We start from the raw sequence: 25,345 nt of genomic DNA on the forward strand, positions 1-25,345 counted from the left end.
GCGGTGGTTCGACAAAGAGAGAGCACGTGAGGGGGTGGTGAGGGAGAGGGCGCGGGGTTGCCCGATCTCTCATCTCTCGCGCTCTCGCGCACAGTCGCGAATCTCATTCCGACTTCTGCGGGAGGACCACGTGGCCCCCGTCCGAAGTGACAGTGGGTGTTCGACAGTGAGTGCGTCAAGCCAAGTGTCTTTCCTCGCGGATTTGTTGATTCTCGGCATTCTCGCCTCTCGCGAACGGATTGTGACGCGCCTGCCTCCGCTTCGAGGAAATCTGCAGCTTCGGGAAAAACAAACGGCGAATGATCGAACGTGTCTCTCCCACGGTACCGGTGCGCTTTTCACCGAGGTGAGTGCCCTCCCTCGCTCTCCTCACTCCTCAGTCGTCGGTCCGTCGGATCCGCGATCGCTACATATGTTACGCTGGTTACGCAGCGTCTCGTCTCGTCGGCGTGGCGCGAGGGCGGCGGGAAAGAGGTGGAGGAGGAGAAAGACGAAAGCGTGGAGAGTGGAGAGCAGTTTTTGAACGATACGCGCCGACAATCGACACTCGCGTTAAATTGACAACGGTCGCTTTTTTTTCCCAGCTTCTTTTCCAGCCGCAGTCGCGTCCGCAGTTCCCAGTTCCCTCCAATCTCGTCTCGTTCATTTCCTTTTCCTTCCAGTTCCAACGTTTGATTTCTGCCCGTTGCGGAAAGAGCAAGTAATGTTTAAAAAGAATTAATAATCTTATAATCTACGACGTGACGCGCCTTATCGCGAGATATCACGGATGGATTAATGGAAAAAAATACGCGACCGAAAAGTATCGTCGCTGACGGTATATCGATATTTTCTCACGAAAGTGGAAACGTCGTCGAGCATGAGAAGCACGTTGGCAAGCCGATAGCTATCTTTTTGCGCTCTACGAATAGGAATACACTTCGGATTCGCTCGATGTTAATCGCGAGCGTTTCGTTTCCCAGTCCGTTAACGCGCCAATTTACGTATATAATTATACTAGATTATACTTTACTTGCGTTATATAACGCGCGCGTCGCTATATTTCGCGCCGATCGGTCGCTCGAATGCGTTCGCGTGCGCGAAAAGTATCGACCCGTTCGTTTAAAGGATTTATCACTTTATCGATCTATCGATATATATTGTACTGTTTGTTCAAAAATATGTCGTGTTATTCGTTGAAATTTTACAATATGCCAGAACGCATTGTATGTTAATTATTTAAACGAATATATCGAGTATCGTAAAAGATTATTCTTTTTGTTCTCAGCTCTCATTATTTTATCCTCTCTGCTGTTAAGGTTTCTGTATCAATCCTATAGAAATATAATTAACAAATTAACAAATTATATTTCTGTAGGATAATTTGGAAATTATATTTCCTATAGAAATGTAATCAACAAATTATCTAATCTCAATTAACTGACTGTATTAGAATGGATAAGTTATAATCTTTGTTGTATAATAAATATAAATAAAATTTTGTTACTGCAAGCGCATTAATTCTGCGCGCGTATTGATTCCAGCGAAAAGCGAGCGAGGAGCAACGGATCGCGGAAGTAGACAAACTAATTATCTTCGGCCAATGCAGAAATAACAAATTGCATTATTGAATGAACGAATCAATATGTTCCCTGTCCAACAGAGAGCGAGACGTTACTGCAGACGCATTAATTCTGTATATTGATTCTGGCAAAAGCGAGTTAAGCCCGTATCAGATCGCGGATTAGGATTGAGATTGGATTGAAATTTAATCAATTAGAATAGTGAAAACTAATCTCAAGTTTACTAGTAAACTTTGCTTTAATACTCTAATTGGTTAAATTTCAATCCAATTTCAATCTCAATCTCAATCTCAATCTGTAGTCTGGTACTACAGGCTTAAGGAGGAACGGGATTTGCGGGGGTTGCGGAAGTACGTGACTTGCGTGGCGCGTATTTGTAAACAAATAAATGTTTTTACGCGAAATTATTTACGGTTGCCTTATGGTATCGGGGATACCCTCCCCGTTTGACGTAGAATCGTCGCTGCGCGGCCGTGTCGGCGAAGCAAACGCTGGCATAATGTCGCAGAATATCCTTGAAATAGAATGTGGCCCCCGATCGATTATTTTCTTTCGATAAAGGTCGCGGTTCTCCTTCATTTCGCGCCTTTCACTTCATTTCGACTCTCCTTTCGACACCCGAAGTCGAGCGGAGATTATTCCGCGTTTTCGGCTTTAATTCACCTTTCGTAAACTCTCGGCGACGTCGAAACCGCCGAGCGCGTTACGATCGATTTACGTAATGAGGCTCCCAAACTGAAATAATCTGTGTTTGCATTACAAACTTGAAAAGTTCTACGTCACGAGAAGGAGATCGCGAGTCTGGATTTTCTTTTATGAAATATGGACGAAATAAGGAACTTCCAGAATAAGTCAAATTTTAGAGACCTTCAAACTAAGTCAAAGGAATGTAAACGAATTCGACCGGATCGATGTTCGTTTGTAAAGTACTTAACTTCGCTTCTATGCTAGTTAGCTAAAAGTCTATTTTAAAAATCACGGATTATTATGTGCGAAATTATTTGAATCTCTTATTACAATAATGGATTCGTTGCGTTTCGTGATTGCTTACATGATTTTTTAATTTACCATTAGGAACTTTAATTAAATATTATTTTACAATTTTATGCAGTTTGTTTTTTTATTAAGTTCTAAGAATGCGTTAAAACAGACAATTCTTTATCTAATTCTCTACTGTTTGTCCTATAAAATGATAACTTACGATCACTGTTATTTCAACTTGCGATTTCTTATTTATACATTCATGAAAAATTGCGTAATTATATAATATACGTACGCTTTTTTATACGTCCGTTTATTTGTATACGTCTCTTGGATTTTTTTGTACATCTCGAGAGAGCAAATTCGAGATTCACGTTCGGAATTTACACGCACAATTCCTTTAAAATCTTTTTACGTAATTCTGCTAATCATTCTAAAGTTCGCCGCGAAATTACGGTCCCGTATCCGGCTTCCGCGGTTACTGCAAGGACGAAGTACCTACACGCGGAGTTAACAACTGTATACGGCACGCTTAATGCACCCGACAATTGTGCGAATGACTTCGAGCACTTGCGTGTTCGAGCTCCTTGCTGTTGTGACTATCCGCGAAAAACGTGCGCTTCGAATTCGTACGCAATTTATTGTATTTATTTATTTATTATATAGATTTATTATTTCTAATGCAGATTATTTACTATGTGTCATTTATTAAAATTATTTTTTTTTGCTTCTTATGTATAGAAAAATTTAATTAGAAAAAGATCTATGTGAATTTAATTTATACACAAAAACAGATAACAAAAAATTTAATTATAATAATTTAATTTTTTATCGGAGAACTCTTTACGCCCACTAACGCATTTTTCTAAATCTTGTAATTTTTGAAAAAATTCTTTATTTAGATAAATTTAGATAAAGTAAAATTTCACGGGCGAGAATGTATTTGAGATTCGTCCGGAATTCGCAGACAATGTTGCGCTCTCTAAAGATCTTTACCAGGAACTGGTTCAGATAGACAACTGACCTAGGTTCAGTGCACGGTAGCGCCTCCGTTCAATCGATATGTCCTCGACCTCGGTTAACACCACCTTTTCCTGTTTGCCGAAGGATTATTTATATTACTACGACGGGCGTCTGGAAGAATTTGCTTGCTGAGATAAGCACGCCGATGCACCATTGATCGACGTTGTTTTCTTACGAGCTAGATAAGACCTTAGGAAAGATTAGGCAAAACTTTGAGAGATAACAACGTCGTGAGATTGCGCACAAATAAATATATTTATTCCACAAATTCCGACTGAAAAAAAGAACTGAAGATTGCTTGTTAGCTTATTTCAATCCATATTCGCACATGTGCGTACAGAATACAGAATGTACAGATTAACAGGGTCCATCTCTGAATGAGATAATGTTCATATTTCGAAAATAGTAATAAAGTAAAATATTAATTATATCTCGCGTTAATCCCGGACGAATCATTTCACGTGCATTTTACCATTGCGATCTTTCGTTTCAAGATTTCGTTTTACGCATTTTTCTCAAGATCTTGGATGTTCAAATTCTGAATTCCTCGGGCAATAAACAGCTATGTTTTCTCCTCGCATCAGGTGATAGTCGTCACGGCGCCGAGATAAGCCGGGATGGACAGAATGGCTCGTTACGGCAACGAAGAATCCTCTCCGCAGTCCTTGCAGCTGGTGCAATCAACTCACCCGGGTCAATCAACTCACGCCACCGCGACCATCATCCCGACGTCCCCCGTGACGCCGATCCTGGCAACGTGTGCCGTCACCGCGACCGACAAGGTCACTGCCACAACTACCAATTCTACCCACGTGTCAGATGCCGGATCAGCTGGTAGCCCTAGTAAGTAGGATGGAAAATCCTCCGCAGAGATTACGTCTGCATTAATTGGCGGCCGACGCTATTATTAGACTTACATCTTGCTCCAAACAACTGAAAGATTATAATAGATTTGCGATAGAGCTCTGAATATTTCGTTTGTTTCACGTAATCTGGATTGACAAATGTATCATAAATTCAATATTTTTGCTTTACCGTGGCGTTTTATTCGGTTTGCGGAATCGTCCGAAAAAGTAATTGTTTCGAGTATCACTCTCTACTGTCCAATGTCACTTTCAATCAATTCAATTTCAAAGTTTTATTTTTGTTTTTCCTAAATGTCACTTTCGTAAACTGATTTTATCGTTGTTTTGTCATTCCTTGATGTTCCTCTTCGTTTGTCAACCGTTGTAACTCGTGTTATGGAAATCTATTTTTAGATTTTGTTAGATTTACTTAGAATTTGTATCATTCGTCATTTATTTTCTATAACTTTAAAATTCTAACGAATTTAGGCAATCGAGGCTCACACATACTCTATCCCGAAAAAATTTATATTTCCACGTGCTCGAACTGCAATTGCGATTAAGAATTTACCATCAAGAAAAAATACGATCAATGCATATAAATATAAAATATTTTTCTAAAATTTAAAAACTTTAGAACTTAAGATTTCACAATATTAGTTAAAGGGAGCTTTCCAGCAAGCGACACAAGTCGATACAAACATCGTTCTATCTTTCTTTTTTGGCAATGAGTAGTAACAAAGATAAAACGATACTTGTGTCGATTTGTGTCGCTTGCTGGAAAGCTCCCAAAATCGGCGATATCAAAACTTATTAAAAGTTGCTGAAACCTCAATTGCGAATATCGCAAAGTTTGGAAGACAAAATCAATACGTATAATTTCCATTTCATTGCTGGAAGTGGTTTAATCGACATTCGTTGAAAGAAGATTTCTAATTACGAAAGAAGATTGACTTCAAAAGATTACATCGATTTTTCCAAGAAGCTTTTAAAGAAATAAAGTACTAGATTACCCTCGAATCTCTGATCTTTAAAAGCGAATGCGCGATGCACAGACCCTTCTCTATAGCCCGCTCTCGATCATGATTCCATCTCCCGCTACTCAATTATTAACCGGAATGTACTATGAGCAGCTACTACCTCGCCGCCGTCTTCGTTGGACTCCCGTATACCGAGGCCGTCGCCGTCGGCTCTGCGTCGCGCCGCGAGCTTGCGCTTGCGCGGCGAACGACTACTACCACATCATCCGCGACCCACCACCGCCGCCGTCGCAGCCAGCACGGCCCTGGTCGGCCACCAACACCATCCCCGTCGTCACAACCACCTCCTGCAGTCGCCGCAGCAGCATCAACATCCGGATCATCGTATCTTCCCGGTCATCACGGAGAATGGAACCGACTCGCCGCGACAACGATCCTTCGTGAGTAACTCGCTGACACGTCTAGCTCCTACCCAGAAGGAATTGTCTCCCAAGTCCGGAGGGAATCGTCAACGTCGCTACGCACTACGTAGACGAGTTTGCTCCGAGTTAAGTTTCAAGTATCGACTGCCGCACGGCTGCTCGACGAGGAGCTTCGGCGGCGATTACGATCTCTTATCGTATCGCGCGAGGAAGCGAAAACTAAAGAGACACGCAAACGGTAGCTCCGCAATCCCGGGTTTGCATTAAAGATTGAACGGTTTAAAACTGAAGAGCACTACCGGGATCGCTCCGCGCGCTTTGCTCGTTACACCGGTGTTAGCATAGAATATTCTGTACGAATGCTCGATATATTCGTTCTTTTATATTTCCTTTATATTCTTTCACGCAACGACAAGCGTATTAAGATCATTAAAGTGCGATTTGTTACCGCTCGTGTTCTAAGATCCACTAAAGTCCTCGGCAAGAACTATAGAAGAAATTGATCTCTGGCTTTTACGTGTGGCGTGTGTCAGAATCTTGATATGGAGACCTTTACCTTTATTTTGTGCTAACCGTAACTTCGGGACGACGCTCGAAGTTCCGTTGATTAACGGGCGATTCGCACGTTGAGCCTGTAGTCGGCCTGTCCGCCTTTGCGTGACCGGGTAGATATACCCTAGATGTCATTATTCCAAGTGTAATAAATATAAGAAATCGTCCAACAGGTAGGCAACTCGTTATAAATCCACCCACGTATCGATTTCCACGAGCCATTGTACATAAGCCGTGCCTTTAGCTCTTTTTTTTTTTCTAATCCTTAGAACTTTTGGAAATTTTGAAGATAATTGAGAAACGAAATAGTTAACGTTAACGAAATAGTTATTTTTTTCTAATATTCCCTTAAAGACTTGAGAATTTTAGAGATAATCGAGAAACGTTAAGATAGTTAGCTATTATTCTTTCTAATCCGCTTAAGGACTTAGGAATTTTGGAGATAATTGAGAAGCGTTAATGAAAGAGTTAGCTATTCTTTTTTTCTAATCTGCTTAAGAACCTAGAAATTATGGAGATTATTGAGAAGCGTTAACGAAATAGCTATTTTTTTCTAATTCCCTTAAAGACCTAAAAATTTTGGATAATTGAGAAGCATTAACAGAAAAGTTAACTATCGTTTTTTCTATAAAATCGCTAAGAACCTAGGAAAAACGTTAACAAAATAATAACGTTAATAATAATAAATAAAACAGAACCGTTATATAACCAATTAGAATTAGAGAATATGCTATTTACGGTCCAGGCTGGATCTTTTTGGTAGCCTAATAATAATATTGTGTGAATTTTGTATACTTTTTCCAAACTCAGTAACCTACGCGCCGATCTTTTGTCAGTCTTAAAACATAGCTCTTTGTTAGAACAGTAAATCCACATACTTAAATCGATAATCGATTTAATTTTTTATGTTAATAAGCATCCTTATATTAAATCACTGTAAAGAATGTATTGCGAAAAATCGGCGCGCAGTTTGTTCACTGAGATTGGAAAAAGTATAAATTCATACGATATTATTATTATTAGACTACCAAGCCTGGACCGTAAATGGCCTTTTCTCTAATTTATTGTTAACAAATAGCTATTTTTTCAAGTCAGCTAAGGACTTGGAAATTTTGAAAGTAATCGAGAAAAGTTAACGAAATAATTAGTTACGTTTTTCTACTCCACTTAAGCAATTTTGAAGGTAATCGAAAAATGTTAACGAAACATTTAGTTATAACGAATTAAATTAAAACCAGCACGAGACAATGAGCACAGACTCATGCAATGCAAAATTATATTTCTTACATATTTCTAATATCTTCTAATTGAACTTAATTTAAACTGATACTACTTAATTTTGGAAATAGCATTTATATGCTTTTAAGAAGCTTTCTTTACTTGTTTAGCAACTATCGTAAAATTCGAATTACATTCGATTTAACGTAAACTTATATTAAGTTACATATTTTAGGTCTTTAAAAACGCTACTTAAAAAAATTCTATTTCCATACTTCAAGCAATTACTGATTTAGCTGCACGATTATATTTCTATCAACGCGGTATCTTTAAATCTCCTGAAAGTTTCGAAGCTATTCCCATACTTCAAACAATCATTAATTTAACGCTGTGTGATTGTATCTATAAAATTAACATCACCATATACGCATTGTATATTGTCTATTCTATTCGTATCTGTTTTAATGAGTCGCGCTGACGGATGTTGCTTATGGAATAATGTACCGTAGAGTCTCTCACTGACACCGGTGAGGCCGCGGCCAGGTCACGCGGCCTCTAGGGGATCGACGACAGCGGGAGTCAACGATGACAGCGATGCCGAAAGCGTCAAGAGTTACAGCAGCGCTTGCAGCACAGCGAGCGCCTGCGAGCATGCCTCCTTCGCGTTGAACGGCACCACCTGGTCCGGTCGGTCGCGAAAATATGTCGTGCACTGCTCGAATTATGTCGGCGACAACGAACAATACCTTACGCCTACTCAGAGAGCGGCTAAACAAGTCCGAAAATTTCAGGTAATTAATTCCTATTACCCTGGTGGAAAAATGTCTCAGAGTTTTTATATTATTAAACAGAATTTCTATAAAAATTTCAAGGCTTTCTTAGAATTTCAAGATTTTTTATATGAATTGGAACATTTTTCAGAAAAACTCAGACAAAATAATATTGAAATATTTTTCCCGCTAATGCATTTCTTTGTAGAAATCTAAATATATTGTAAACTATATAAGAAATTCTCTTAGGAAATTTCTGAGAAAATATGAGAAATTTTTTCACCAGGGTGTGTAAGAACTGTAGATTTTATTCGTTACTCTCATTCCGCTTTTAAATTTTTCTTTATTAGCCTTGCAAATTAAGCGCAATATACAAAATATACTCTATCTCTTGAATTGAAAATATCATTCGTGACTCAGTCTCTTGAGAAGTCTAAATTTCATAGTTGATTAACAATCGTTTAATCTGGAATTGGTGATGAGATAACGAGACTCAAATGGTTTACACGTATACTTAACTATTATACTTCTTTACGTTTTTTAAAACAATTAAATCGTTTAGATTTAATTCCGGGGTAGGAAAGGGTATTAATTTTCCAAGATAGCTGTGTTTCAAGTCCGACAAATTTGCGGCGCGCAGTTTATTAAATTGGAATATATGTATAAGTACAGTATGTACATTACAATTCGTTAATTCTTTACGGAAGTATAGAATATATGAACACCAACACCTTGTTACGGCTCCACGCTCCATCTTTCTTTGATTGATTTAACTATTATAATTTTATTTTTTCTTTGTCAAAATTACGTGGCTGTTAATATCTCTCTCGGTTATGTCTAGGCTCTGTTGAAGGAGGCGCGCAAGGAGATCGATGAGAAGGACCGGGAGATCTTGCGTTTGACGAAGGAGGTCGTAGAGTTGAGGTTGTACAAGGCTTCTCTGAATAGTCCAGATGAGCGAACGGATAGCAGCGACGCTCTCACCGTGCGCGAGAACAATCCCTTTTCGCCGGAATCGCCAAGCAAGGATCTTCCTGATGAAGGCGCCGCGGAGAAACCCGTCACCAGTCCGGAAACGCCGGAAAAGCGCGTGCACACGGATCTCTCCTCGTCATTAGCTGATTCCGGACACTTCGAAGACGGTTCCGTTCATTCGAAAGACTCCGTGTGCCTCCCTGAGTCACAGCCGGAGATTACTGTCAGCACGACAACGTGTGCTAATACGGTATCCGACGATATTGTTCCTGATACAAATCCTGTGACGCCAACGAGCGAAGAACGAGATGAAGAGAGACGTCGATTAGTTAGTCATTACGAAGGTAGAATCGAGGATATGCATAGGCGGCATGTTGATGAATTGCAGGAGCTTAAACAGAAGCACAATGACAAGGTCAGTAAAGTCTTTTGTTCGACTGATCATAAATTTTTCCTTCTTCATTCTAAAAAATAAGAAACTGTATGATTTTTTACATTGGTAATATATTTGTAGGTGGAAAGCTTGTTGAATCAATTATCTGAGGTTAATACTCGTTACTGCGAAATGCGGCCGGCTATGGACATTGCCGAAGCTCGCGCGCGTGAATTAGAAATGGAATTAGAGGCTGTGAAGACTGAGCTTAATGACCAGAAGACGCTTTTGAGTGAGCAGGAAGAAAGAAATAAGCAAATGTACCTGAAAATGTATGCCAAAGGTCAAGAAGCGGCGCGCATCGAACAAGCCGATCAGGTATGATAGATATATCGAAGATAAACGTAAGGATGGAAAACTTAAGCAAGATCGACACTGGTAAGAGTACTTTTCATAAAATTACAGATATTCGTGCAGGCGCATCAATCACCGCCTAAAGTCACCGTTGCAGAGTTGCTTCAACAGCTAACTGTCACGCAAGCTGAGTTAGAGAATATTAAGGTGAGATGTGATTTATTTATAATTTACGATTCTATAAGTCCTACGTTGACAAATATGGCAATACAGCGACGTAGCAGATTGACTGAAAATTTTATTCGTCTTTTGCAAGATGAGAGGAATTTTCAATTACTATTAATATATCTCAAATAGAATTGTTGTTATGATTTTTAAGCGTTTCAAACACTAGTTATTATATGCCACAGTCTTTTTCAGCGAATTCATCATTTTTGTTGTCATCAACGAGCTTTCATAATATTAGATTGCATTGCGATATTTGCACAAATGCGTCTCTTATTAGTTCGACATTTGCATTCTTATTTTCCTTGCTTAATCATTAGTATGTCTTATTCTTTTTAGATGCATTCTACCTAAAGTATAGGTATACCAAAATTCGTAAAATAACTGATTTTCTCACGATTGAGAGAGAGGGAGAGAGAGAGAGAGAGAGAGAGAGCAAGATTTGTGCTAGCGATTAATTATGCTAACACAATAACACGTCTAATAAAGTGAATCTCAAGCGCGTTTTTTTTTACGTAATCCAATCAGCTTTTTTATTTGTTTCGCAGACATTGTTTATTCATTTCTCATATTATTTATTACACTTGTTAGGCGTGTACATCACATTTCGAGCATCCTCGTAGTTCACAATACTCTTGTACTAACGATGTGCCACTTTTTTTGGTCGCCGCTCACACTCCAGGACACAAGCTACTCGCCTGAACCTCACATTTCAGCCGAACGTAGCCAAAGTTTATTAAGCGCTCAGGAGGCTGTTTCTCTCTGGGTCCTTGGCACACGTAAGGTCTGTATCTTAACTCGGCTGCGACGTGATGACGCAATTCTCATCCACTTTTTATCGCCCATAAAGTAGCAGTTGTTCGCATATACGATGCACCAGTATTCTATCAATGTTTTACTGCATCAAGAGCTGATATTCTGACATAAATGTAATGTTTGCTGTGGTTTCCTCTTATAAATTCCGAAATTAGATGAATGTATTTAATTGGAGATCTTTTTTGTGACTTATCTGAATAACTTGTTATTTTGTAACTTAGTAATTCCGTGTTATCTCAGAGTAATCGTCACTCATCCGTAAGTGAAAGGAGTGACGTTAACTTTGGGGAGAACTTTTGTTGAGAACTTGCCGACATAAGTTGTCGGCAGGGCGATCAGTTCTTGAATAGATAAGGGCGTGTGGAAAAGAACACGATTGCGCTCCTCGTATCTTTCTCTCCTTTACATTCGCGTTAGTGAATGCTTGCTGCAACAATTGCATGCGGACTATGAAGCACAAACGTAGATGGTTTATACTTCTATACGTTGCTCTTAGATCGGGCGATGTTATCCAGTGCACTTGGAAGAAACAGCCTCTTATTATCTTCGGGCAATGTAAGTTTTGCACGTGCTTACAGGCAATGCACGCTTTCACCATATTTTCACCATATTGCATACAAAACGTGTATACTATATTTTTGAATTCAGATAGATCGATTTAATTCTACTTGATATTAATGCGTAAAAATGTAATATTGTGTTATGTCTTGATACGAAATTGGCATATACAAATAATTTTCAATCATACATGTATGCTGTAAATCATTAAAAACTGATATCTATATTATTATGTTGAATCTTATACATTATATGTCTGAATTCAAATCTGATGAAACATTATATGTACAAACAATTATACAACACTTTCCAGTTGTACACTTTCTTAATATCACAAAACTTTGTTCTTTAACAAGTGTGCCATTCTGTTTTGATCAGGCAATGTATAGGCGTATTGTAGAGGCGAGAAGCAGCCAGGGTACTCTCGACCCAGAAATTACCCTGCAGTTCCTAAAGTCGGCGATCTACTATTTCTTAACTGATAAGGAGAATCATCACGGTCACTTAAATGCTATTGAAAGTATCTTAGGTTTCACGGATGCGGAAAAGCACAACATCGATAGATACTATCGATCAGCGAGAAAATAATATTTTCTAAAAATTTTCAATATAAAAAAGTTATATCATTATTGACGGCTGGTGTTACATTATCCGATTTAATACCCGAATTTTAAAATGCGTTTAGGTCTTTGGTATCTTTTAAAAATCAACATTTTTATGTGTGTTAAAAAAATTTGTTTTAAACTTGATAGATATATCGAAAATATATATTATAAAAGCAACATGCTTTTCTCACAAAAATTGCTAGCTAATCCATAAAAATATATGGCGCATAGTTTGTAAACAGCTAGCAATTTTAGGAGATTGCTTTTACTTGTATATTTAAAGTTCTGGGATTTAACAGCATAAATTATATACAGCTTAGACTGAATTTGTTTATGACTGTATATATTATCAATGCTCTGCGATGGCCATGTATTACAAATTAATATCACGCGTATCGCATGACTTGTATGCTCTAAATTAGTAGATATATAAATATCCTAGTTATATTCGAAAAAAGATATATTGTCTAGTTATTGCAAATCATATTTCACTTCTTCAATGACTATTATGCATGCGTTGCATCATAATAAAATATTCTAAAATTGAGCGAGAAATATATGATATATATAACAAATTGCTAAGGAAAATTCTAAGTCGAGAATTTATCTTTACGTAATTATTTGAAATGCATGCCCATCTTTATACGAGTAAAACTTGAATATATATCTTTCTCGTTATCACGTGGGAATTCCCACAAAAATAGATAAATAAATTTATTTATATATTTGTTATAAATGAAATATATATCTATATACACATACGTACATACATACATATTATATATATATATATATATATATATATATATATATATGTATGTATGTATGTATATATATACAATATTCAGGATAAAAAGATCAGAGTTTTTGTCCGTCTTTCAAACTTTTAAATATGTACAAGAAAATGATTTTGAGGTAAATGGTCACAATGGAAAAGAAATCATTTAATTGTATATATGTGTAGTAACTCTGAATCATCCTGTATATATTATCTATATCAAAGTCTGCTGACATGGCGTCCAGATAAGGTAATAATATGGAGACTGAAGGATATATCTTGCCTTTTTATCTGCTCGTAGCTTCAAGTTAAGTAGGTCGTGAAGAGTTATACAAGTGCAACTATTAGTGGATATCAATAAGCACACTTCCTATGTCTTATAATTATAATTATTCATTTTTTTACGGGATATGTTCATGTATTTAAATTAGAACCAAAGAGTAGTGGGGCAGTTAATTATTGTGAATGAATATTTGATTATAATCAAGTTTAATGCTTGGCACCAACTATCGGATTAAAGTTACCTTTTGTTATCAAAGCTCTGAACTCTTGTTCAGCAATAAGAATATCGTAAAATTAGATGTAAGTAATTTTCTTTTTGCCTTTTATCTTTTTAAATCTTAATGTTATGATCTGAAAGTTTATGTTAATAGTGTTATATTATATGATTTAAAATCGCAATATGAATGGAAACGATAATTTCTTTAGCACTAAGATTTTTGTAATTTCGAATGAAATTAGTCTGAAAAGTGTACGTCTAAGGTGCCAATAAGTACGAAACGTTCATAGCTCATACAGATCGTTTCTTGAAGCAACATTCTTCTAATAAATGTTTTATAAATCAAGAAACAGAAATATATATTGACAGTAATACTGTATCAAAACGTCCAATGTCCAAGGAAAGAATATAGTTTCATATAATATGTAAGTGCGATCACACATTTCTCTAACTCCGAAGTGGTAAATAATGTTTATTTTATAATGAAGTTCCTTTTATGTAGGTGTTATAATGCTAGGCCTAAGTAAGATCGATTATAGCTAATAAAATGTCATTCCATCGAAAATAATGACAAAAAATGCTAGAGATAAGCATTTGACACTTTTTAAATAGAATATTGTCCAATTTTGTCTCTGATACAGTGTTTTCCGCGAATTTAATAATTACGTACAATAACAAATTTAATTCACGTTTTACTTGTTCTTCATTTTTATATGCATCTTGGTGAGGAATATTCTGTCTCATTAATTTATCCACATACTCGTCAGTGTTTTGATTGTATTATGCAATATTAGAAAAAAAAAAATTAAATAAAAATTCCAATGCTTTATATCAAGTCTTTTTCTTATTCCAAAGCTTCGCGGAGTGTCATAAATATATCTGCGGATTCGGCAGCATGAAGGTGTACGGATACAAGGTTTAGATATATTACTAAAGAATATAAACAATTTTTGTTAAAATTATTTACTAAATTGTACAATATAAAATACATGTGAATCACTTCCTTCCTGTTATGATAATACCATCATACTTTTGTTGGAACCATTTTATAGCATCTTCTTTGGTAAGTCGGTGTTGAAAACCGACCTTACCAGTTTTTCTTCTTCTGTGGGCTACGTTAAATCCTACAATAAACACATTTCATAATTTACATTTGGATTTATCCTTACGTAAGGTATGAAACTTTCATCCTTTTATTACATTTATATAATATTATATAAATATTTTAATATTTAATTAAAGTGTAGTCTCAATCAAGTAACACACCCAGTAAAATGAAGTGGGCATGAGTTGCAAATATGAAACATTTTCTCTAGCACATTTTAATGTATAGATAACACCATAAAACAAGGATATCTATGATGCAGAATGTGCAACATTACTTTAGGCATTCAGTACCTATACAATTGAAATCGAGGTAGTTATTACTAACCTGGGCGTCCAAGTACAACGTAGAAGTCTAAACCGTAGATACCAATACTGGGATCGTACTTAATTCCCAAGTCAATGTGCTCTTGAATACCAAAGCCAAAATTGCCGGTGCAAGAAAAGTTTTCTTTTCTCAATTCATATTCGCGTACCTGTAACCCAAATAATACATTAGAATTATAATGTAAGCGTAAATCATACGTAGAGATTTTTTTTTTCATTCACCTTCAAGCCACGTTCCAGAATCTCCTCAGCTTTCGCGCCACGTACAGTACAATGCACAGCTATTTTTTCATTACGGCGGATACCGAATGAACGTACTGTATATCGAGCCTTAGAAAACACTGGTTGCTGGCCAGTCAGTTGTTCCAAGACCTATGTGAAAAATTATTTTAACTCTAAAAAGGTTGGACCGTTGAAAACAGTTTTATTAAAACAAAAATAATATGTTCAGAATGTTAAATCTACCTTGGCAGCACGCGTCAGTCGATCACCTGATTCGCCCACACAAATATTTAAGCACAACTTTCGGATTTTGACTTCACGCATTATATTTTTGGATGCATCCTTCGGCTCCTTCTTAGTCTTCTTGTCGGTTTTCTTCCTGATTTTCTTCTCGGACGCTTTCTTTAGCTCCTGCGATTAAAATGGTTAAAATTAAGACCTTTAATCCAATGTTCTTCATGTGGGATGTAAAATGTATCCCAGTTGAAGGAATCTACTAAATTTACAGAGTGAACCTTTTTTACCGATTTTATGGATAAATTGTTTGACAATTAGACGTGACTTTTGCGTTTATCTTTATATGGAAAATATATAAAATATCAACTTTCATTTAATTAGAAATCATTAAAGATAACAATGAAAATCGAGATATAATGCAAATTACATTCCATGTAATTATGTAAAAAAAAAAACCGCGAGTAAGGATTAACATAACTCAATATTAACCTATAATTCGGTACTTCGTCTGTTCAGCATAGATCAAATATATTTTTAATAAGTCATCTATGTATTAATTAAACGTAAAATTTTTTTAGAACAAATGAACTAAGAAACTTTATTATAAACATAACAATAAGATATATATGTATGTACTAATGCCGATTAAAAACAAGCATGCGCTCTGATCCGCCTATCGCAGTGATAATTTTGAACATCGTTTTAATTAAAAAAAATAATAAACATCATCAATAATTTATGATAGTATCAGTTATTCCTGTGTCATAATGATATTTGCTAGAGCTTAGTGATGTAAAAGATATATGAAGATTAAAAGAAGTTTTTTCCAGACAAGGAACGTAAACTCACCGCCATATTGAAGAAAAGACAAACATCAAGGGCTGCGTTCCAAAATTCACTCTAGGTAACTAATAGCGTTTTTCATTGGCAGAACTAGGGTGCGTTCGGAAACTTCACCCGGGTGCACCCGCCGAGGCTAAAGCCTTGTGTACACGATACTAGAAATCGGTCCGAGTTTCGGTTTAAGCCAATGAAACTGCTGCTTTTCTGTAAGAGCTGCAAGTTGATTGGCTTAAACCGAAACTCGGACCGATTTCTAGTATCGTGTACACAAGGCTTTAGAGCTGCAAGTTGATTAGCTTAAACCGAAACTCGGACCGATTTCTAGTATCGTGTACACAAGGCTTTAAACCGAAACTCGGACAGGAGACACGGTGGAGACCTCTGTCGGGTTGGCTTAGCTGCGACTTGCTGCGAGTCCGTATTTTATTTATTATAAATTTTTAAGAGCAAAAATGCAAAATCGGGCTCTTTACCTCCCTGCATTATTATATAAAGAATATATCAAAAAAAAATTCACGAATCTATGTAACTTATTTTATGAGAAATCTGGATATTACGAATCCGTAATTCGTAATATCCATATTTCTCATAAAATAAGTTACATAGATTCGTGATTTTTTTTTTATATACTCTTTATATAATAATGCAGGGAGGTAAAGAGCCCGATTTTGCATTTTTGCTCTTAAAAATTTATAATAAATAAAATAGGAGTTAAAGTGCAGTTTAACGTGCACTTAGTGCATAAAGTGCACCTGAGTGTACTTGAGTTTGCCTGGGTCTCCTGCCGACCCTTAAGACGGTCTTGAAATAAGATCTGATTATGAATAACGGCCATGGAGTAACAAACGAAAACGAATGCATTACAGTAATCTACAAACAAGATACAATCGATTCTACACCTATTTTTTTAATTTTGTAATACATAACGCCAGAGGATAACGCCGTCTATAGTTTCATGATCTACAATTAAATAATAATTAATTAAAAATTAATTATAAACTAACAAACGAAAATGAATACACTACAAAATCTACAAACGAAATACAATCGATTTCACACCTATAATTTAAAAAATAAGTGTCAGTCGTCGGCTAACATCATACGAATGCAATAGTCCTGTTTCTAGCTAAACGACATTCTTCTTCTTATTATTTATATATGGAGGGGTAAAAGTCATAGTGGTGTAAGTCAAATTTTTTTAAATTTTTTCTCGCGTGCATAGATGCAATCTATACAATATATAAATTGCATATGCACACGAGTCAATATTTTAAAAAATTTGACTTGCACCACTTGCATGGCTTTTACCTCTCCATATAAAGATGCGATTTCACGATGACGCTCGACGCTGGATTCGAGCGTCAAATCTGGTCACGTGATAGATTTCAGCCAATCCAGTGGTTAGGTTATATTTCGCGTCCCTCTGAATCTATCACGTGACCAGATTTGACGCTCGAATCCAGCGTCGAGCGTCATCGTGAAATCGCACCTTAAAGGTGAAATTTCATGGGCAGTGAAAAGCAGCAGCAGATCGTACTGATTGGCTACAAAATAGAGAAGTTCTCGAGTTTCTAGAACTTCTCTATTTTGTAGCCAATCAGTATGATCTGCTGCTGCTTTTCACTGCCCATGAAATTTCACCTTTAATACATTCTACATACATTCGCACGTGCAACGTGCAACCAGGAAAAATATTTTATGCTGGGTCTACAATGGGAGTCGCAAAGTCGTGAGTCGCAAGAATTGACCAATCACAGTCGATTATTCTCCTCAAATTCGATTGTGATTGGTCAATTCTTGCGACTCACGACTTTGCGCATTGTAGACCTAGCATTACAGACGAAACGGAGAAGGGACGGAGTGTGAGAAAATGAGTGAAAAGCCCGTTTACAACGCGAGCTAAAAAGTGTTGGCTTCGCGAACGCCCGTGCTACGCGAATGAGCGTGCTGATTCAGTGCTGATCGGTCGAGCTCCTCAACAGCCCGGCATGGGCAGCGTCGATTGACGTCATCGACAGGCGGCCAAGATGGTTGTCAATGTTGATAAGTGGTTTGGTTATACGGCGGAGCGGCGACGATAAACGACCGGACGGGGGTATCAAGCGTGGTCGGCGTTATGCCCGTCAAGTGAGAGCCCGTATTGATGAGAATTCGCGTGTTGGGTTGGCCGTCGCGCGAGGAATGGCAGCCTATGGGGACGTGGAGAGCGTACGACGTACCCTGGACGTCGTGCAAACTATGATTAATTTCACCGCCGATCAGCTCGACGATTTGCGGACCCAATGCTCCGTTACCGCGGAGCTGACCCAGCAGGAGATAAGGATGCTGGAGGTGAGGGGGCCCTCCAAGTCCGGCCGTACCCCTCGCCCCTCGCCACTCGCGCGCGAAAATCAGGACCGATTTGCCCCGACGACGCTGGTCGTTGGCGCCTCTCTTTCTCTCTGTTGATCGTCAACAAGTTGCAACCGCGCCGTCTCGCCGTCGTTCAAAGCCTCGAGAACCTCCGGACTCCGTCATGTCGGCGGGAACGTCGAAAATATCGTGCCCCGCCGTGCTCCGCGTTATGACAGCTTCAGCTGTTTACATTTGTTTACATTGCTCTTGAGAATGCCTTCCTGCCGTTTCCAATTTGTGAATGAGAAATTTGTCATGTCACTCCGTTGAAAGACACGGATAATGTCACTTAAGATTTATCTGTAAATTTTGAGATTATGACATAATGATCGTAATTCCAAAATTTAACATGTTTTTGTAGTGAAATTTATGGTCATAGGAAAGTTATAATATGACATTTGATATACATAATTTTTAATCCGAGTATAAAATGTGCAATATGTCGTGTTTGAGTGTTGTATGCTTATCTTGAATAAATATGTGTCCAGTTTGTGAGATTGAGAAATTTGTGATGTTATTACGATTTCATTGAAAGATATAGATAATATTATTTAAAATTTATATACGTTTATGGTGGGATTATGGTGTAATGATTGCTTAAAATGTTTTAGTGGTAGAAATTTGTAGTCTTGTATATGACACTTGATATAAATATAAATAATTTTTACTCTCGGTGTATATTTCGTGTTTGAGCATTGTACCTTTATTTCAAATAAACATACACAATTACGGTAATAAACAACGAAGCTTAAAATTAATACGTGTACATAATATATAAATTATATAACTTAGAGATTAATACTTAATATGCGTCACAATAGCGGAATAAGATTTATCTATATTTAAATTAATTACATATATCTATATATTTAAATATTTTTTATAGGGGAAATTAATAAAGTTATACTGCAAACAACTTGTGGCAAAGGCCAGATTGGCCAACCCGTTACCGTCAGACATACTAGAATATCCATCGTTACAACAATGGTTGCGGGTAGTCGGTCTCACTCAGGAATCAATTCAGGTAACAATTATATGAGCACAGATATGAAAAGATTTTTTATGATTTGTTACGTTTATTATTAGTTTTATTACATTGTTATTTTATTAAAATTTAAAAATAAATTTAAATGACATTACCAAACCAAGTCTTAATTTCTGTTTCTTTAATGCCCTGTTATAATATTTTAGATGGTTTGTTCCAAAGTTAATACTCTTGAAGACCTGAGAGAGAAGTCTGAACATGAATTAAACAGTATGTTAAATAAAAATTGTATATACTACAAGGAAGAATGTCGTAGGCTTCTTAAAGCACTGAGTAATTTATGGCGATACATGGGTAAATAAAATTTTATATTATTGTAAAAACAATTTATTTTATTTGTATATATGAATAACAAAATAATGCATACATATTTTACTATTTTTGTTAGATATTCTAATAAAAGGAGATATGGAGAATGATTCAGATTTATACTGGGATTCTTGGGACAGTTATCATTTACGCAAGGAAATTTGTTCTAAGCCAATTCTATCTCGTGAACGGTGTTCCATTCCATCAGAGAGTAGCATTCCATATCATAATAACAACAATGATGTATTACCAGCAGCTTCTGCATCTTTGATATTAAGTAGTCCTCCTTGTATCTCTTCATTACTAAAGCAACAACGTGGTAAGTATGAAGAAAATATGCTTTTTTAATTATCTTGTGTTATATTTTGAAGATTAAAATACATAACTTTTTCTTGATTATAGAAATTAAATTTCCGTCAACTCCTCCTCCATGTAAAAAACAACTGATTAGTGTGCAAAATAGCCCATCTGAAGTATTTCCATTAACCAAGTCAAAATCTCATGAATCACAATTGGCAAGTCGTCCTGATAGTATGCAACTTGATAATGATGATACATTATCTAGGTAATACTTAGAATAGTTTACTATGCATTTTCTATTAATTTCATTACATGTTATTTCATTGTGGTAATTTTCTAAACCTTTATTTTAATAAAATATTTATCTTTTAAATATATACTAACATTATATCTTTTTAGTTTTAGAAATGACTTTCCTATAGAGAACAAAAGTATTTCTTCGGTGAGAAGAAATTTACCAACAGAACAAAGTTTAGATTATGGTACAACAGACTATAGAAGGGAAGAAAGTCTTTTGTCAAATTGTAATAGCCCCATTAAATCACCTATTAAATCGCCTGTTAAATCACCTATTAAATCACCTGTTAAATCACCTATTAAATCACCTTTTAAACCACCACCAATCTGTACTACAAATGCAGAAAGTGATGATAATCTTGCGGGATCAGGTACATGAAATAGAAATGTTTTTTAACGCTATATCCTTTAAATAAATAAATTATATTTTTTGTTTTATTTTTAGAAACAAGTCTCAATGTGCCAAAATCTCCATGTACTCCTGTGTCTCGCGGCATGAGTCATATAATTGCTCATCGCTTTACCAGATCTTTTAATGTAATGACAGTATGTGACTATTGTGAGAAACCGATGTTTATGAACACTTTAAAATGCAAGGAATGTAAATATAGATGCCATCGAGAATGTGGATCCAAAGTACCTCCTTCTTGTGGCCTACCTCGAGGATTTTATGCTGAGTTTAAACGAACTATGCAATCTGAGAGTACGTAAAAACATTGCAACTTTAATACTGCTAATTATTGTCTAAGTTTTTTTTTCATATTTTCTTTTTAAGTTATATTACAAAGTTTTTTCAAGAGTAACAAATGTTTAACAGTAAGTCATAAAAATACATTATTTTAGGTAATTTGCTGAATGTTTCTCCAGTATTAAAGAGGCCTGCCATAACATCTTTGAATAATGCAAATTTATTACCCCCTTTAAGTCGCAGAGACAGGAGACTGTCATATACACAATCTTCTATGAATATACCTTGTCAGGTATGTTACAATTTCTATCAAATACAATATATTTTATTAACTTTAGCTTACATCGCCAAGCAGTGGACTTGGTTTAAAATTTCCAAATATTTCCAAATATTTTTAGTGAATTTTTAAAAATATATCGTTGAGTAGAGGCTCTGTTGGAAATCCAATCGTGAAGGAAACAGGGCTAATTAAGAGCCATTCGCTATTATCAATGCGAAAAAATTTATTCAGTAATTTTAAAAATATATATTTAAAATTAAAATACGCAAGTAAATTTTTATATAATGATGTAAATGTATAGATATTTTATATTGCATAACGAATCATTTTTGATAACTTTATATAGATGAAATGATGCAAAATCTTTATATATATATATATGTATGTTTGTTATTTATTAGGGCGATTCTAGTTTAAATACCTTGAGATATAACCGCTCAACACCTTCTAGTCCAGCATTGCAATCAGCCACTATTAGCCACAATACACACACGTTTTTAAAACAGTTTCATTTTCCAGGTAAATAAAGGCATTTATTGTTGTAATTTGTAGCTTTAGCTTCAGAATATTGGCATACCATTTACTTTGCTTCTAGATGTACTGATTAGAAAGGAGGTACTTTCTGAAAAACTGCACGAGATGAAATACAGATCCGAATTAGCAATTTCGAGTGATAAGAGAAGAAAAAGTGATACGGATGATAAGTATGACAGAAGACTAAGTGTTTCGGAACATAATATCTCAGATTCAGAAGAGATACCAAAGAGTGCTGATTCTCAGGAATCTCTAAGCTCTGACAGCGAAGTACTGGCAGCTGGAGTTACATATCGTTGGCCTCGACAAAATAGTGTATGTATTACATCTGATTAATCTCTCGATAAAAATATAAAATCAAAAATGTATCTAATTAAAAATGTTTATATTTTATAGATGACAATGGGACAAGACTGGGACATGCCATATGATGAATTAAAGATTATAAAACAGATAGGAAAAGGAAGATTTGCTACAGTATATAGAGGTTTTTGGCATGGAGATATTGCAATTAAAGTTTTAAATATTTTTAGTTTTTATTCGGAAGATGACAAGATATTAGAAACATTCAAATTAGAGGTAAGAATATATGATTATATTAAAACTTGAAATTGTTAATACTAAGAGGTATTTATGATTAAATAATAAAGAGATTTTATGATTAAATAATAATGATAGATATTTTATATTTTTGATTATTATAGGTAGCTGCATGCCGAATAGCTCGGCACGACAATTTAATATTATTTTTGGGTGTTTGTATGAAACCTCAATTGGCTCTAGTGACTAGTTTGTCTAGAGGCACGACACTTTATACTCATCTTCATTTAGGAGGAGACAGATATACTTTAGCTGAAATGAATTTTATAGCTCAACAGATTTGTCAGGTAAACATGATCTCAAAATCTCGGGTACTCGCAACTCGTGCGTTCGTGTAAAAGAGTCACGGTGCGGTCTCACTTCGCGTGTACTTGACGTGAGACACTACCGTGTCTCTTGATTTGTGTGTAAAATTTTTCAAATTTTTTTAAGCCAAGTTGTCTGTATGCATATAATTATTACTATTAATTGAATAAACTTAATGTATTAAAAATGGCATTACAGACACATAAATAAAACGTAAATTTTAATTAAGGTATTAAAAATTTTTCTAAAAAATTGGAGACATTCGAATAATCTTATAGTGTATTCTTGTCTAATAACTTTATTTTATAGGGTGTGAAATATCTTCATTCTCGTGAGATAATACACAAGGATCTTAGGAGCAAGAACGTATTTATAGAAAATAGAAAAGTTCTGATATCAGATTTCGGTCTGTTTAATATTACCAAATTGTGCCATGGAAATAGGTAAAATTATATCTTAGAATAAAATTTATTCCTAAATAAGTTGTATTCTAATATTTAAAATAAGCTGATTTTATATAAATATTTAGGAAAGGAGAAGCATTGAATATACCACCAGGTTGGTTGTGTTACTTAGCACCTGAGATTATTCGCCGACTAAGACCATTAAATCGAGGTCAGGACAAAATACCATATTCAGTTGGTTCTGATGTTTATGCATTTGGGTTAGTACTTTTACGATATTTAAGTATGCAATTCTAGATCTATCCCAAAAGCTATAAAATATAATATATTTAATCATTTACATAATATTATATAATAAAAAATGATAAAATATTGGTTTATGTTAGAATGCACTATTTCTTGTAATTAATAAGTGATGACGATTTTAAATTTATATTTAAAAAGTATGACAAATGTGTACGTGTAAATATAAATGAATAACAATGAAAGATTTAAAAAAGATACTTTCCGATAGGACTATCTGGTACGAATTATTATGTGGTGAGTGGCCCTTTAGAGGTCAACCTACCGAAGCTATCGTTTGGCAAGTTGGAAAAGGAATGAAACAATCTTTAGCAAATTTGCAAGCTTCCCGTGATGTAAAGGTGATATGAGAGTTTAGAACATGCGTACATTTGTATTATATGATTTGTTTGTAAATTCTATACGCTATTCTATGCACTATTTACAAAAATTATGGAAATTTTACCATTTTTTTTATAGGATATTCTAATGCATTGCTGGTCATACCATCCAACAAAACGTCTTGACTTTATAGAGATAATAAATCTACTCAAAAGGCTGCCTCGCAAAATGTTAGCGCGTAGTTCCTCCAATCCTACAAATTGTTCTCGTTCTGCAGAATCTATGTTTTGAATACATTTAAGTTTATTTAAATATGCTGTTGTTCTTGTAATGTAAATATAGAATTATTGCCCGATCTTTGTTCAAGAAAAGTAAAATAAAAATCACTAAAAGATTCGCGTTTGTTTGTATTACTAATTTATTAAAATGTACAAATCAAGAATATTAATACAATAATTAAAAATGTTAAATTGTTGCGAACACATATCTATTTTTGCGAATAGAATCGTAACACTAAAGTCTCTCTCTTTAGGAGGAGATATGTATATATTTATGATTTGTGTTTATTAAATATATGTAAATATCTTTTGTATTTTAAATATATGTAAAATCTACAAATATTTGTAAATAAGTAATATAATTTTCAAAACAAGCATTTATATATATATAGATTATAGAACAGCTCTTCTCAGTGTGTTTTAAGAAATGTTGATTGAACTTTTGTTCTCTCTCAGGTGATATAACTTACTGAGAATAATAGGCGATAGACAATTTGTTTTAAATAAATTGTTTTATAAATAAAATTATCTGATAATTACCATATTTATATCTATTATAATTACTAATAATTATAACAAAATAAATATAAGTTTTTTCAAATCTGCTTTTGATTGTACGTTAATGATTTGAAAGAAACAGTTTAAATTGATATTTTTGCCACATTTTATTGTTGCTTGATTTATGATATCGATTACCTGTTCTTTTGCTGTATGTTTTATATTGTACCGTGAGTATAGCTACCATGGCAAAAATTGCGTGTTTTCAACAGTCCGAGTGTTTAGAGGATTAATTATAATTTATTTTATTTTTCTTCAATCAGTCTTCGCGTGAGCGAAACGATGAAAAAATCTACTCGACTCATTTATCTCGAGTCCGTGTCCCAATGCGTATACAAACGAATTATGAGTATAATTCTCGTTTATAATGGATATAATCCTGCAAGTAATAAATAATATATAAATAATAAGTTGTTTTTCCTGATAATGTTACTTGAATTTTTTCAAGTTTCTTCCGAG

At 35.3% G+C, this 25,345-nt stretch overlaps 3 protein-coding genes and 1 long non-coding RNA gene across 6 annotated transcripts; 2 read left to right on the forward strand and 2 right to left on the reverse strand.

Annotated features, from left to right (window-relative positions):
* The first annotated feature begins 194 nt into the window (after positions 1 to 194).
* Qtc (GRIP domain-containing protein quick-to-court) lies at positions 195 to 14,365 on the forward strand. 3 transcript variants are annotated; one of them, XM_071712541.1, is made up of 10 exons: positions 195 to 346; positions 4,151 to 4,409; positions 5,545 to 5,831; positions 8,093 to 8,374; positions 9,195 to 9,743; positions 9,843 to 10,079; positions 10,167 to 10,262; positions 10,963 to 11,064; positions 11,593 to 11,651; positions 12,033 to 12,283. In XM_071712541.1, the coding sequence occupies exons 2-10, from the start codon at positions 4,184 to 4,186 to the stop codon at positions 12,052 to 12,054; spliced, it is 1,860 nt and encodes a 619-aa protein (XP_071568642.1). In that variant the 5' UTR covers positions 195 to 346; positions 4,151 to 4,183; the 3' UTR covers positions 12,055 to 12,283. The 3 variants fall into 3 exon arrangements, with proteins under 3 accessions (XP_071568642.1, XP_071568640.1, XP_071568641.1); XM_071712539.1 differs by lacking the exon at positions 11,593 to 11,651 and having other exon boundaries at positions 12,033 to 14,365; XM_071712540.1 differs by lacking the exons at positions 10,963 to 11,064; positions 11,593 to 11,651 and having other exon boundaries at positions 12,033 to 14,365.
* On the reverse strand, positions 3,803 to 5,551 carry LOC139776080 (uncharacterized). The gene is made up of 2 exons (XR_011719006.1): positions 5,425 to 5,551; positions 3,803 to 4,815 (listed from the first exon to the last, which is right to left on the reverse strand). It is a non-coding gene; the product is annotated as an uncharacterized lncRNA (long non-coding RNA).
* A 118-nt stretch (positions 14,366 to 14,483) lies between the features above and the next one.
* Positions 14,484 to 16,296, reverse strand: Rpl11 (ribosomal protein L11). The gene is made up of 5 exons (XM_071712546.1): positions 16,276 to 16,296; positions 15,433 to 15,600; positions 15,190 to 15,339; positions 14,969 to 15,116; positions 14,484 to 14,660 (listed from the first exon to the last, which is right to left on the reverse strand). The coding sequence occupies exons 1-5, from the start codon at positions 16,279 to 16,281 to the stop codon at positions 14,533 to 14,535; spliced, it is 600 nt and encodes a 199-aa protein (XP_071568647.1). The 5' UTR covers positions 16,282 to 16,296; the 3' UTR covers positions 14,484 to 14,532.
* A 1,798-nt stretch (positions 16,297 to 18,094) lies between these two features.
* Ksr (kinase suppressor of ras) lies at positions 18,095 to 24,446 on the forward strand. Its single transcript, XM_071712550.1, has 16 exons — positions 18,095 to 18,600; positions 19,550 to 19,687; positions 19,855 to 20,002; positions 20,097 to 20,336; positions 20,420 to 20,582; positions 20,717 to 20,985; positions 21,060 to 21,317; positions 21,458 to 21,594; positions 21,984 to 22,101; positions 22,178 to 22,431; positions 22,513 to 22,695; positions 22,821 to 23,003; positions 23,332 to 23,465; positions 23,552 to 23,686; positions 23,941 to 24,070; positions 24,189 to 24,446. The coding sequence occupies exons 1-16, from the start codon at positions 18,307 to 18,309 to the stop codon at positions 24,339 to 24,341; spliced, it is 2,937 nt and encodes a 978-aa protein (XP_071568651.1). The 5' UTR covers positions 18,095 to 18,306; the 3' UTR covers positions 24,342 to 24,446.
* Positions 24,447 to 25,345: the final 899 nt, after the last annotated feature.

Source organism: Temnothorax nylanderi, unplaced genomic scaffold (genome assembly GCF_030848795.1).
Source record: "Temnothorax nylanderi isolate EJ_2023f unplaced genomic scaffold, tnyl_v1.0 TNYL_tig0111_pilon, whole genome shotgun sequence".
NCBI classification, from domain to species: Eukaryota; Metazoa; Arthropoda; class Insecta; order Hymenoptera; family Formicidae; genus Temnothorax; species Temnothorax nylanderi.